The sequence below is a fragment of the Danio aesculapii genome, chromosome 19, assembly GCF_903798145.1.
Source record: "Danio aesculapii chromosome 19, fDanAes4.1, whole genome shotgun sequence".
In the NCBI taxonomy this organism is placed as follows: Eukaryota; Metazoa; Chordata; class Actinopteri; order Cypriniformes; family Danionidae; genus Danio; species Danio aesculapii.
The window spans coordinates 47,241,833-47,258,202 of record NC_079453.1 but is presented as its reverse complement, the minus strand read 5'-3'; the positions used below and the strand labels follow the sequence as shown (position 1 = coordinate 47,258,202).

The window sequence follows — 16,370 nt, the reverse complement described above, 5'->3', positions numbered from 1 at the left end:
GGTTTTGTTTATCACCCATTTTTTGGTTCATTCATCTAGTTTGGGGTGTTGTTTTTTGTTTGATTGTTTATATTGCAGCATGTTTTATTTAGTTTTCTTATGGTTTTAATTTGGTTTGTCACACATTGTGTTTGTTTATTAATCTAATTTGATTTGTTTGTTTGTTTGTTTGTTTTGTTTACTTATGTTTTATTTAATTTGTCACACATTTGATTTGTTTATTAATCTAGTTTGGTATGTTTTGTTTATTTCCTTGTTTGTTGATATTGCTGCTTGTTTTATTTAGTTTTTTATTTGTTTTGATTCGGTTTGTCAAATTTTGTGTGTTTTTGTTTGTTTTGCTGCTGCTTGTTTTGTTTACTTTATTTATTTGTCACACATTTGACTTGTTTATTAATCTAGTTTGGTGTGTTTATGTTTGTTTGCTTAATTATTTGTTTATTTTGCAGCTTCTTGTTTTGTTATGTTTGTGTTATGTTTTTGTTTTATTTTATTTCATTTTGTTTCATCTTGTGTTGTTTCATCTTAGACTTGGTTCAGTTTTCTGTCACAGATTTGCTTATTTGTATAATGTCGAGTTAAGTTTAAATCATCCTTAGTTTTATTGTGCTTTTACAATGTGTATTGTGTCAAATAAGCTTAACATAGACAAAGTTCTAGTAAATTCAGTCCAGTTTTCACAGTTGAAAACCATTATGTATTCTTTTTTTAAACATTGATTATTTCATGTTTATATATACACATACAAAATAACCCAGGTTTCTGTTGGTCTCAGTCTTTCATAACCCACTGTAAATTTTAATGGTCCTCTGCAGTGGGTACACATGTAGCTGGCTTTTAGCTGATGGACAGGAGAGTGTCAGGTTCCTGACACCACATCTCATCCCATGGGCCCCTGTACGATCATTTGCTAACATGTTTGTGTCTGTGTCTGCCATCATCGCATCAGCCCTTATACCATTCCTGCATTTCAATCATAGTGCTGTCCCAGAGCCGCGTCTGGCTGAGCGGGAAAACATGCACTAGGGAATCAGCTGCAGAATTTTAGTATTGCTGAAAAAGGCCAATCATTTTTTGCTCTATGCACAGTTTAGGACGTTTCACAACTTAGTCACATCAAGCGTGATATTAGAAGTGTTTTTTATTTAAAGGTTAGCACAATATATTGTTTTTATTGCTCAACTGTTTGTTCAGGCGTTTGAGATTTTTCTGTTCTGCACTCTAAACTGTTATTTTGTTCCAACCCAAAAACTCTGAGGCTACAGTTTACATTGATTTTATTAAGTTATGACATTTATACTGCAATAATGTTCAACCAAGAGAATATTATAACTTGATCTAGTTTTTAAATGTAATGAATAAGTATAATATTACTTGTATTATTTGATTAATTACATTATTTGCTTTGTGCTATTTAGTTTTGTCAAAAATTTGCTTAATTTATAAACAGCTAAGTCGCTGATTTCTGTCATTCATTCATGATTTCATTCATTATTTTATTTGTTTGTTTGATTATTTGTTTGTTCATTCATTCATTTCATTCGTTATTTCATTCATATTTTTTATAGTTCATTTATTTCCTTCATTTCATTAATTACATTATTCATTCATTCACTCACTATTATTTTGTTTCATTTATTATTTTATTTGTTTAATTGTTTGTTCGTTCGTTCATTCATTCATTATTTTATTTATTATTTCATTCATTCATTCATTCATTTTCTTTTCGGCGTAGTCCCTTTATAATCTGGGGTCTCCACAGCGACTTACCAACAACTTATCCAGCATACATTTTACACAGCGGATGCCCTTCCAGCTGCAACTCATCACTGGGAAACAGCCACACACACTCATTCACACACATACACAACGTACAATTTAGCTTACCCAATTCACCTGTACCCCATGTCTTTGGACTTGTGGGGGAAACCGGGGCACCCAGAGGAAACCCACGCAAACGCAGGGAGAACATGCAAACTCTACACAGAAATGCCAACTGACCCAGCCGAGGCTCGAACCAGCCACCTTTTTGCTGTGAGGTGACAGCACTATACTGCACCACTGCATCACCTTATTTCATTCATTCATTCACTCCTTATATCATTATTTTATTTGTTTATTTGATTGTTAGTTCATTCATTCTTTCAATTATTCATTCATTTCATTTATTTCATTCATTCATTTCATTTAATTATTTAAGTAATTCATTGTTTCATTATTGGATTCATAATTTTATTTGTTTAATTGTTTGTTTGTTCATTCCTTCATTCATTATTTGAATTATTCTTTCATTCATTCATTATTTTATGATTTTATTCATTATTTTCGTTCATTCATTCATTCATTCATCCATTCATCCATTCATTCATTCATTCATTCATTCATTCATTCATTATTTTATTTATTTGTTTCATTGTTCTTTTGTTTGATCATTCATTATTTTGTTTGTTTGTTTGTTCGTTCGTTCATTCATTCATTAATTTCTTTTATTTCATTTGTCATTCATTATTTTATTTGTCTGTTTGTTCGTTTGTTCATTCATTCATTTCATTCGTTATTTCATTCATTATTTTATTTGTTTGATTGTTATTTTGTTTGTTCATTCATTTCTTTCATTTCATTCATTAAATTATTTATTCATTCATACACTGTTATTTTATTTCATTCATTATTTTGATGGTTTGTTTGATCGTTCGTTCATCCATTCATTAATTTCTTTCGTTATTTTATTATTTCATTCATTATTTTATATGTTTGTGTAATTGTTCGTTTTTTCATTCATTCTTTCATTTCGTTTGTTATTTCAGTCATTATTTTATTTGTTTCTTTAATCGTTAGTTTGTTCGTTCATTCATTCATTATTTTATTAATTTAATTAATTTAAATCATTCAGTTATTCATCCAAATCATTTTTAAAAATGTTGATCATTTGGCCTCATTAGCATTTTAGCACTGTGTCAAGGTATATGCTGACAAAGGAGTTATTTAGATTTTTATTGGGGGCACAGGACGGCCATGCATAGATCTCAATTGTACTTTTGACCCCATATTTGAACATATTTATAACTAAATTCAAGGTCTTCAGAACAATATGGATTTAAGGTCATGTTGGCTGTTTTACCCACGAACAACTGCAGAATGAGCAATTATGTGTATGTTGGTTTTTTGACCTTATATGTTCTTGCGTTATTATTCCAGTTTATATGAAATGCTGTGGTCGCTCCTCCATATTTGACACTGAGAGATGCATAAAAATGCAGAATTGATTTACAAATGACTGACACAAATATTTCCCTGAGGGAATCTATCATAGCCCACAGTCCGTCGCTCCCCATTACAATGCAAATGTCAAGGCCGAGCTGCTTTAGTATTTATTGAAACGCACACCGTCGCTCTTCCCTTTTATCATTGAAGTCTGAATTTTAAGGTTTTTGTGGGTTTATAAGTGTTTACATACTAAAAGGCCACCTCGACATTGACTGTGCTGAGGATCATTTTAAACAAGCCCACAGGCATGTCACACTTCATTTACATACATTTTAAAAAAGATGTCTACGAGAAACGCTTTCTTTTTTTATACCCTTATTCTTTTAAGTCAACTGCAGTGTAAACAGAGAGAATTCACACTTGCCCAAACACACCTTTGTCCGTTTTTGTCTCCGGAGTTCTTTTATGTAATAGAATTTTTATGAGGCTGTCAATCACATGCTCAGTGACATTAATAGTTGTGTGTGTGTTTGTGTAAGTGTGTGTGAGCGCATTTTTACAAACATTAGCATTGATATTACCGTAGCAGGCTTTATGTCTCAAGACTTTAGCCATCAGAGTGTGGAAATGTTTCAGGACAAGATTGCATTAGAAACAACACACAAATACACCAACAATTCTCCTGCTTTTTGTTCATGCACTGAACCATGTCATACCTTTGCTTTGTGTTCTAACGGTTGATTTGTTTTGTTTTATTGTGGTGTTAATGACGCTGAGAGTGTATTTGTCTCACAAACCTCATTAAATAGTCAGTGTGTGTCATTCCAAAGCTCTTGACTAACTTTCTAGCGTCAAACACAAAAATAAATACTTAGAAGAATGTTCAAGCTGCTTTTTTGCACACAGTTATAGTGTAAGATGATGTCTCAACCACATACACTTTTATTGTATTGATAAAAAGACAATATTAGCATATTGTGTGTGTGTGTGTGTGTGTGTGTGTGTGTGTGTGTGTGTGTGTGTGTGTGTGTGTGTGTGTGTGTGTGTGCCCGCATTTTTACAGACATTAGCATTGATGTTATCGTAGTTCAAGTTTTACATCTCAACTTTAGCCATCAGAGTGTGGAAATGTTTCAGGACAAGATTGCATTAGAAACAACACACAAATACACCAACAATTCTTCTGCTTTTTGTTCATGCACTGAACCATGTCATACCTTTGCTTTGTGTTCTAAAGGTTGATTTGTTTTGTTTTATTGTGGTGTTCATGTTCACTGAGAGTGTATTTATCTAAAATACTTCATTAATTAGTCAATCTGTGTCATGTCAAAGCTCCATGACTGACTTTCCAGTGTCAAACGCAAAAAGAAATACTTAGGAGAATGTTCAAGCTGCACTTTTTCCATACAGTGGAAGTAATAGATGACTCCTCGACCACATACACTTTTAATTTACGAATAAAAAGCATATTTAGCATATCATTATACCATAGTTCAGGTCTATTATATTTTCCCCATAGCCATCAGAGTTTGGTAATGTTTCAGGACAAGATTGCATTGGAAACAATCCACAAATACACCAACAATACCTTTGTTTTGTGTTTTAAAGCTTGATTTGTTTAGTTTTTATTGTGGTGTTAATATTCGCTGAGTGTGTTTATCTCACATACTTCGTTAATTAGTCAATCTGTCATTTCAAAGCTCTTGACTGACTTTCTAGTGTCAAACGCAAAAAGAAATACTTAGGAGAATGTTCAAGCTGCACTTTTGCATATAGTTGAAGTACAAGATTCCTCGACCACATACACTCTTATTTTTTGGATAAAAGGCATATTTAGGGACTGCTGGGACTTATTTTTTTTTCCCCCCTGCCATCAGAGTGAGGAAATGTTTTTGGACAAGATTGCATTAGAAACAGCCCACAAATATACCAACAATTCTCCTGCTTTTTGTTCATGCATTGAACCATGTCATACCTTTTCTTTGTGTTTTAAAGCTTGATTTGTTTTGTTTTTATCGTGGTGTTAATGTTTGCTGAGAGTCTATTTCTCACATACTTCATTAAGTAGTCAATCTTGGTCATTTCAAAGCTCTTGACTGACTTTCTAGCGTCAAACGCAAAAAGAAATACTTAGGAAAATGGTCAAACTGCTCTTTTTTTTTGCATATAGTGGAACTGAAAGATGATTCCTTGACTCCATCTACTTGTCCATCTACTATCCATCTACTTATGAACAAAAGGCATATTTAACCCTCCTAATATATTCATAATCTGCACTATTTATGAATCACTGCTTTATAAAATAATCATAAGATAATATTTTAAGCTAAACCCATATTAATCAGCAGCGAAAGAGAGCCAGTTTATCAAGCACTGTTGTGTAAAGTAACTAATTACAAGTTACTCAGGAGTTGTAATTTACAAGGTAGTTTTATAAATGTGTACTTTTACCTCCTCTGAGTACATTTTCAGTGCTGTATCGGTACATTTACTCCTACTGCTGACATGAGACGTCTACTCCAGCCAATCAGAACACTCAAACACATTCACATCCGCGCTGTTTATGAAAATAAAAGCCTTTGGATATTTTTCCAGACACATCTGCTAGATGTTCGTCAGATAACATTTCTATGTTCCTTCTTAATGCCAACTGTGTAAAAAATTACTGATAAAATGCTTATGCTAATCCGCTGTTTGTTTACCTTCAAGCTCTGCTTCCTTCAGTTGTTTGACGCGTGTGAACGTGAAGTGAAGGAGTGCTCCGGTGAGCGCCAGCACACACATATTATGTAAATCTCGACATGCGAAAGTGTTCCTCCATATGTTTTCATCGAAGTTGTTAACGATATTTATCCATCCACAAATTTGTAGTGTAGTCAAATGTGTAAACATTTAGCTGCAGTTCACGCATCTGCCTTTGGATGTCTCTGGGACAAAAGCAATATGAATGCTAAAGCTTTAAATAAAAGTGAAATCATCAACAAAAGTCTGACCTCTATTATGTTTACAAATACAAGCGCAGCCGTTTAGAGGCCATTTCTGGTTAATCATGTCAGAGTTTACTGGTATTTTGGAATGGATGTGTGAATTTTTTTTTCGGAAAAATCCCGGAACGTCCTTGCCTGTGTGTAATTGCCTGTGGGTAATTTTCCGTATATATTTACTGGGATCGCTGTGTGAAAGGGGCTCATGTTAGTTATGCATAGCTTTTTAAAAAAATAGCTCTTATTTCCAGTATTGTGTTTGTATTTATGATTAATTTATGCAGCACCGTTGTCCTGTGAGACACGACATTTCATTCCTTTGTGTGTCCACACATGTAGCGGAATGACAATAAAACTCGACTTGACTTGACTTGGAAAGCAAATCGCACTAAATTGTGAATGAGATCATTAATACAAATTAGCCACTAAAACAAAAAGTTACGAATTGCCGTGAAATTGTGTTGGAATGGTGCTTTAAAAACACAAGATGTTGTTAGAGAAATGTGGTCTAGGATGTTACTTTTTATTCTGGTGCCATGTTTTTATAATACATACACACAGTTGAAGTCAGAATTATTAGCCCACCTGAAATATTAGCCCCCCTGTTTTTTTTTTTTGTTGTTGCCCAATTTTTGTTTAAGGAGAGCAGATTTCTAAACACATTTCTAAACATAATAGTTTTAATAACTCATTTCTAATAACTGATTTATTTTATCTTTGCCATGATGACAGTAAATAATATTTGACTAGATATTTGATATTTTTCAAGACACTTCTATACAGCTTAAAGTGATATTTAAAGGCTTGACTAGGTTAATTAAGTTAACTAGGCAGGTTAGGGTAATTAGGCAAGTTATTTTATAACGATGGTTTGTTCTGTCTAATATAGAAATAATAAAAAAAAGCTTAAAGGGGCATTTTTTTTTTATTTAAAACTGCTTTTATTCTAGCCGAAATAAAACAAATAAGACTTTCTCCAGAAGAAAAAATATTATCAGACATACTGTAAAAATTTCTCTCAAAATATTTAAAGATCTAAATTTAAAAAATCAGGGGGGCTAATAATTCTGACTACAACTGTATTTGTTTAAATAATTTGTATTAATCATTTTAATACATACATACATACATACATACATACATACATGCATACATACATACATACATGCATACATGCATGCATACATACATACATACATACATATTTCCGTGTTGTCACTTGTCTCTTTATGTACACTGGAAGCTTCTGTAGCCAAAACAAATTCCTTGTGTGTGTGTAAGCACACTTGGCAATAAAACCAATTCTGATACTGATTCTGATGACATAATTTCATGCGAGACACTACAAAAAAAAATTATTGAGACACGATCCTAACAACCAAAAGCATGTGGACTGCATAAACATACAATAACGTATTTACATTTACAAAAAATATTCTGTGATTGCATTATGAACGATCACAAACAGAAATGCTGGCGATACCACAGTTTTCATTGGTTATTCTTTCCGTGTGCATGCGCTCTTGAGTATTTCTGCCTGCGAATGCATGTCATGTCTGTACGTGCCCCCTGTTTACGTATGCAGATGTATGCGTGTGCGCATCGACATGGCTTGTCATGTCAATGCGTCTCTCGTAATTGTTTCAGCGTAACCAAGAACTTTTCGCACCTGTTTCTACTGTACGTGTTGATCCCAGGTCAAAGCGATTCTCCACATCGGAGCTTTGCTTTCTACGTGTCTTATGTACACACTATATGTACGCTCACATGGCCCGGTGCCATGCGTGTGTGCGTGCATATGAGTGGATGCTTGTTTGTATAAATTATTTCCATATAATTTATCATGTTTGCACAGACTAGTCCATGTGTCTTTATCTGTACATAAAGTTTTGCAACTCGATTCTTCCAAAGAAAACGTGACAAATTGGTAATTCTATATATATATATATTAAAATAAAACACTGCAGTCAAATTTAATTGGAGCCACCAGCAGAAGTGTGACCAGAGATCCAGAGCTCTGAGTCTGTTTGGAAATGCAGCTGGGACCTTGTTTCGTCAATGCCGAAACCAAAGCATGATAAAAGGAATCATGGGATAGCCTATAATCATGTGATAGACAATAAACGCCACAGCAATGGCTTCTCTCATGCTTAATATTAAACAAGCAATTTTTGAAGCGTTGAAATTGGCGCATAAACTACGTTTTAAAATACATTGGCGCACCAAAAGTCCAAAAAAAAAGGTTCAGCTGTCATTTTCTGCTGTATAAGTATGTCTAGAAATTAAAAGGCCGATTCCTAACACAAGTCTTTTCGTGTTTGGTTGACAGCTGAGGACACATGTGGTGATACTCTGAGGGGTTCAAGTGGCATCATTACGAGTCCCAATTTCCCGAGTGAATATTACAATAGTGCGGACTGTACGTGGACCATACTTGCTGATCCCGGAGACACCATTTCCATCATTTTTACAGACTTCCAGACGGAGGAAAAATACGATTATTTGGAGGTGGAGGGGTCCGAGCCGCCAACAATATGGTGAGTCTGAGTGCTTGTTCTAGATTTCTCCCGCTCATCCGTCTTGTGGCGTTTTGTTGGGTGGCCAAATGTTCGCTTAATCTCATCGTCTGTGATTTTAGACGCAGTCCTGCATGTGTTAACAGTGTCGTGCCTGTGCATCATGTGTCGTCTTCCTTTATGGATGTAATGGTTAGCCGTTATGGAAGCGTCTAATGTTTATATCATCATAATATTTCACCTCTCTGCTGTTTATCGATCGGCCTCAAATTGGGCTATTGATTCACTCCCTCTAGCCTTGTCTACCGTGGTGGTGATGATTGGTAAAAGATGGGTAATTATTATTACGAAGCTTTTTTTGTGTGTGTGTTTGTTTCGCTGTGCTACATTTGTTAAATGGGGAAAATCCATTGCATGCTTGTCCTCTTAGAGGAAATGAACATGAGTATCGATCGGCCAAATGCCCTTCCTCTTCACTTTAACATTATAAATTGAACTGGAGCCAAGTTTTTAATTGCATCTCATTTGGACAGTGTGCTTTTGATATCAGTCAGTGTCGAATTGGGATCGGTGGAGTGCTGAAATCCTGATGCTGTTATAGGTGTCCCGTATAATTCTGGATATCTCATAGGGATGAAAATATTCACCTGACTCTCGATTCGATACAATTCACGATACTAATCTCTTAGGTTGTCGCAATACCATTAATAATCTTACGATTCTACACCCCGATACCAAGTAGTATTACGATACTGTTATTCATAACTCAAATTATAAAGAAAATTGTCAGAAATACTATATTTTATGTTATAATAGGCCTACTTAAATTTAATTCAATAAAAATTTAATAAAATTGTATTTAAAAAATGTAATAAAAAGTGCCAAAAGTATTATTTGCGCCTCACTTTTTAATTAATTCTTAATTATTCTGAATTAATTCTTTCTTTTTGCTTATTTTGTAGCTAACTGACCAACAAAAATACATGAAAATAAAGATACAAGTTATACCGAATCAGTGTTTCCTCTAGGATTTTTTCCAGCTGTGGCGGCAGGCCCTTTACACCGATCTACCAATGGTGTTTTTTCAATGACAAATGTTGTGAGCGCAGTATTATCGAGATCGCATTTATGTAATACAAGCATGCAAATCTTATTGCTTGCGCGCCGATTTCCTCTGTTCATGAACAAAACTCTTGCACGCCCCCTCAAATATACGCTGCTCAAGTGCAGATTTTCTCGTGTGCTCGCAAATAAACGCTGCTGAAATGCAATATTTGCACACAGTTTGTGTTTTGTCTGGCGCACTTCACCGCTGTCATTTTAGTCTGCCGCCCCATCTCTTGCTCGCTGCTGATAAAGTAAGTTTGTGCCTGTAAACACAGCACCCCCCTCTGTTCTAAACATGTATTGCGATTCATTCAACATTTGTACTGGTTTGAATCGTCGCATATTTGAATCGATTTTCAACCGACTCACGGTGAATCGTTACATCCCTAATATCTCATATATCCCACACGAATCTTCAATTCAAACAGTTCACTTTTTTAAACAATTAAATTTAATATGGAAATATTTAATATGGAAACCTCAGAGTACAAATGCTAAGAGTGTTTTTACAACAGATTTGTTTCTTTTTTTATCAACCGTGGAAGACCCAAATATAGAAAAACACAGCAAAAACTGAATCATTCTGCTTTTTTTCTTTCTTTTTTTTATATTTCTAAGGATTTTAGAGAAATATTTGTGCCTTTGGGGTAGATGTGTGGTGTGTGAATTGTGTGTTCCTAACATGCCTATTTACAAAATCCACCTTTGAAAAGCATTGCAAAATTGAGCAAAAAGATCTGTTAGTTGTAAAAGACTGATCTAAAAGAGAAAATAAAAATGTTTGCAGCTTTAAGTACAGCTAAAACTGATGAAATATTGCTATCAAATTACAGTGTTTGCAAAAAAATAATAATATATTCTTTTTAAAAGTCTAGTTTGCTCTAGTTTTGAAACATTAAAGTGGCCTATTGCATGTACTGTGTTTTTCATGTGGATAAAGTCAAAATTATTTGATATAAACACCGTAATTTGACATCTATCGTCTTTTTCCTTAGTGTCTACACTCAAAAAATTACATTTGCTGCTTGTTCAAACTATTTAAACTACTTTAAAATGAGCTGAAACAATATAATTATTGAGTTTTTATTGCACCAACTTAATTGTTTTATGTTCAATTCACTTAAATTTGTAAAAACTAATAAGTTAACTTAATTCCTTTATGTTGTCCAAACACAAATTGAACAATTTTTACAGTGTAAAGCACAAAGCACTTTTTGGGGGGCTTTTTGCAACATTCTGAAAACGTAGACCTACAGACGTTTCTGGAGACTGTGAATTACGTAGCCGGAGGTACGTATGGCTGCATTTCTTTTTTTTAAACGAATGCTAGGGGGCGGTGTGATGCCGTTCCGTTTCGTGCTTATCAGCTGACCGCTTACCTCCTTATGGACGGAGAGGGGTTGACCACGACGACGGGGTTCGAGTCCGGTGAAGAGCGGTTCCAGAAAGCGGGTAAGACAAAAACAGAATCCAAAAAATAAAACAAACAAGTGAAATAGCAGGGTGAGAATGTGGTAAAAAAAAAATTCAGACGAGAGCTTTTCTTTTTCTGGATTGCTTTTGAAACTTATTGGTTGGGTTTAGGGAAGGGGGAGGGTGGGTCCGTCAATCGTTCGCTCAGTCAGTCAAAAACTTAGTCGACAGCGGCCTCTGGTGGGTTTACGTGAGAACAGCAGGCGCGAATGGCACTTGCGAGGGAAATTTGAAATCTCAAAAAGCCTACACAGCGGCCTCTAGTGGTTTTACTAAAACAAAAACTGCAGAAAAAACGTGCCGCAGGGACGTATTTCGCGGTCTCCAGAAACGTCTGTAGAGGTACGCTTTCAGAATGAGCCTGGGTTGGCTTTTTGCCTTTTATTGACAAGAAATTAGCTAGGCAGAAAGTAGGAGATAGAGAGCAGAATAAGGTACACAAGCTGGGATTTGAGATATGTTGGTGTGTTAACTACAAGGCTATTGACACCAGCAATACAAAGTACTTTTAAGTTTTGGTCTGTTCATCCTGACATATGCATGCACATAATTCAGAGTTGGAAGGTCATTTATATGTGTTAAACAGCATGTGACATTTTAGTATGACATTACAGATCTTCTACTGCTACAACAATGCAATGAAGTCGCATGTCAGTAAAGATCAAATGAAGCATCTCACATCTTTTTAACACTTTATCAGTCAGGCAGTGACTGTTTATATTCTGAAAGTGTAGCAGTTTGTTTTAGTGTACAGTTTAGTCATTTGCTCTCTGCCACTTCAGACTCCAATGCGGTGTAAAACCAATTCAAAATACAGCTGTTATTTATTGTCTATGATAATATGCTTTCTGTTGTTTTACCAGCATGTGAGCTGACATTGTCAAGTGTGTTGCTCACTTTAAATAAACAAACAAAAACTCAAGTTGAGAGTCCAGAAGCATTGGCTGTGAGATGAAGAATATTAGATTAGAGTTAGAATGAGTTGTATGAAAGCGTCAAAATATGCCTGTATTGGTTTGTTTGTTATAGTTATAAGATTTATATCACACAAGCAAAAGTTATGTTTTCACGAATATCAGAGCATAAACACCTTCACAAATGTGATATTTATCTTGCACAATACTTCAACAACTTGGAAGTTATACAGAGGGATTTTAAGTGTCAGTATCACACTATTATCAGTTTTTTGCTTTACAAACAAAACGTATCAAACCAAAACAAAGCACTAAAGTTCCTGAATGAATCTCTTTTTTATCGAATCAATTGAACCACTTATGAGTCATTCCAAATGAGCCATTTGACCAATGCAAGTTAATGAATCACTCATGAAAACTGTCATCACCTATTGGAGGTTTGTGTCATGTTAATTTATTCAAGACAGACCCCTAAAATCAATATCACACCCTTATACCACACAGGCTTTTTGAAGCCATACAGGGGGATTTTAAGTGTCAGTACAATATTATCAGTTTTTTGTTTACATAACAAATCCATTTGCGGCACTTTGTGGACTCATGGGTGTGCCAGTCTGTTCACCTTATTCTCCACATACGAGTGGGTGCAGCCATTTTAATCATTTTGGCTCGAGACTTCCGGTCTCATTCACTTCCGTTCATTTTTAAATGTTAAAAACAGCTCGTTTTGCTGCTTGGGTTTACGAACTAATATTTTATTAGTATATAATTCTGCTTTGTCTGTACTGTCATGTAAACACTTGTTTGTAGAGTAAGTAGTTTGACCGTTTTTGACCAAATACACGAGCACTTACGCATTGAAGAATAAGGTCAATAAAGGAGGTGTGTTAAGGCGCATTGTTGGTGTGTTACTATTTTGTGGAACGAAAATAGACTGCGCAATTGACCGGCTGAAAGCAGCACAGAGCGCGTTAGTCGTCCGCCTTCAATATCTTCATAAATGAAAAAAATTTAAGGATTAAAATATATATATATAAAAAAAAAAATCTACTTAAATATAAAAACCACTGCCTTCATTTTTTTTTGGGGGGGGGGGGGGGGCTTTTTCAGTTTATTCATGACAATTTGCATTTGTATAATGTTGTTATTATTATTAGCAGTATTATTTATTATATGCATATTTATATTTCTTTTAATTCAAACGAGTTTAAATTTGTCCACCTGTTGGGTTTTAGAGACATAAGAACAGGACGTATGTTTGGTTTTTTTCTGACCACACTTCGTTATTATTGTTAATTTATTCCTTTGCTGGAAATTATAACTATACGCTTGACAAACAAAATCAAATATGTGGGCTAATGGATGTCTTCAGTGGAGTGCGTACAACTCTGTTTCCTTATCCACGAAAGTAAAGGAGTAAAGTGAAGAGTAAAAGTAAGAGGCCGAATAGAGGAGGATTGGTTTTTATCCTCGCGCTGCAGGTGCTCTTAACTGTTTGCTCACTAGAAAAGCTTTCCACTTACAAAGTCCGCCATGTAAATAGCAAATGCATCATGGCATGAAGCAACTGACTCTTAAAGGGAATGGGAGATGAGGCTCTTAATTGGTTTAATGCATGGTATGCTTAAAACACACCCATAACTCAAGAGAATAAGCACAACGCTGTTAGACCATGCACCGTGGCACAAACCGGGTTTTTCCGTGCTTAAATAGCAAAAGTGGATTCAGACACACCCTTAATGCTTGTGCGCCATGTGCTTTAGACTTTGCGCCTAGATCGTTAAAATAGAGCCCTTAGAAACCTGCAGATATCCTGATCTCATTCTTTCCTCTTCACTATCTAGCAACAGTCACTACTCCATTAAGCGCTCGTAAGATTTCCTATGATGCGAAGCAATGGTTTCAGGCAGCATGTTAACACATTGTTTACAGCGATTTATTCAACGCGGTCTCTTAGCGGCAAGCAACGAGATGTCAAAGAGGAATTTTGAAAGCGAGCCGGAGAGCCTGATTTGAATATGCATGTTATGCAGATGAGCCGGTCCTTCTCCAATGCTGATTGCTGCATAAACAAAGCGCAGCGGACATCCGAGAGTGTCGATATACGAACGCAACAAGCTTTGCTGCCCTGCGTTTGCTCGGCTCATTCATCCGCGACTAGATCAACAGATAAACCTGCCTCATCACTTAATCATATCTGGCATTAGTTTTGCCACACATTAATCTGTCTCGTGTGTAATTAATTTGTTTTGCAAACGAGCGCTTGCCTGACCTTTTGTGTGATTTTAGATTAGGCGACGGCACTGCTCACAACCGTCAGAGTGTCCTGACATCTCTTTCACGCGGTTCTGGGTCACTTGCATTCACTGACTGACTCTTATTGGATTAGTCAAAGCTTGGAGATGCTGGAAACTCCCAACACCACAGGTAGTCTGCACTCCAGCGATGCGGAATTAATGTCTTTAATAAAGGATGAGCTTCGTTCTGTGATCGAGCAAGGTGGAGTGGAGTGTTTTCTGGAGTACCTCTAGCAAACTAAGGACAGATGTGCTGGAAATTAAAAAAGTTAATGCAGATGTATTTATAGGGTCATTTATTGGCTAATTTGAAGCTGCAGTTTGGGAAAACAGGCGTGCTGCTTCTTTTTTGAGGTTACATGTGAAATGGCTCGTTTTTATTCTTGCCTGTGCAAATGTTTAATTAGGAAATTACACAGACAGTTATTGTCGCGTTTCCTGGAATTATTTGCAGCTAATTGTCAATTAATGATGTTGTAAATGGTGCGTGATAGCTGGAAAGGAGAGGCTTTTTTGCTGTTTTTAGCATTAAAATGAGAAGGTTTATTCTTGGTTTAATGTAGGCTAACAGGGCTTTATTTTAATACATTTTGAATTATGTTGATTATGAAAATTGATTATATTATATTGTGTTATATTGTATTATATTATATTATTTTATATTATGTTATATTATTTTATATTATGTTATATTATTTTATGTTATGTTATATTATATTATATTGTGTTATATTGTATTATATTATATTATTTTATATTATGTTATATTATTTTATGTTATGTTATATTATTTTATATTGTGTTATATTATATTATGTTATGTTATATTATTTTATATTATGTTATATTATTTTATGTTATGTTATATTATATTATATTGTGTTATATTATATTGTGTTATATTATATTATATTATATTATATTATATTATATTATATTATGTTATATTATATTATATTGTGTTATATTATATTATATTATATTATATTATATTATATTATATTATATTATATTATATTGTGTTATATTATATAATATTATATTATATTATATTATATTATATTATATTATATTATATTATATTATATTACTTTATATTATATTATAATATGTTATGTTATATTATATTATATTATATTGTGTTATATTATATTATATTATATTATATTATATTATATTATATTATATTATATTATATTATATTATATTATATTATATTATATTACTTTATATTATATTACTTTATATTATATTATATTATATATATTATATTATATTTATTATATTATATTATATTATATTACTTTATATTATATTACTTTATATTATATTATATTATATTTATTATATTTATTATATTATATTATATTATATTACTTTATATTATATTATATTATATTATATTATATTATATTATATTATATTATATTATATTGTATTATATTATATTATATTATATTACTTTATATTATATTATATTATATTATATTATATTATATTATATTATATTATATTATATTATATTATATTATATTTATTATATTATATTATATTATATTATATTATATTATATTACTTTATATTACTTTATATTATATTATATTAATATTATATTATATTATATTATATTACTTTATGTTATATTATAATATGTTATGTTATATTATATTATATTGTGTTATATTATATTATATTGTGTTATATTATATTATATTATATTATATTATATTATATTATATTATATTATATTATATTACTTTATATTATAATACTATATATTATATTACTTTATATTATATTATAATATGTTATGTTATATTATATTATATTGTGTTATATTATATTATATTGTGTTATATTATATTATATTGT

General features: G+C 33.1%; 1 protein-coding gene across 1 annotated transcript in view; it reads left to right on the top strand.

Moving 5' to 3' along the window:
- The window catches only part of csmd3b (CUB and Sushi multiple domains 3b), a 1,051,207-nt gene that overhangs the window by 344,828 nt on the left and 690,009 nt on the right, over positions 1-16,370 (top strand). The window contains exon 5 of the mRNA XM_056479206.1: positions 8,521-8,728. Within this exon, the coding sequence (XP_056335181.1) occupies positions 8,521-8,728 (208 nt within the window). The remainder of the gene's footprint in view (positions 1-8,520; positions 8,729-16,370) is intronic.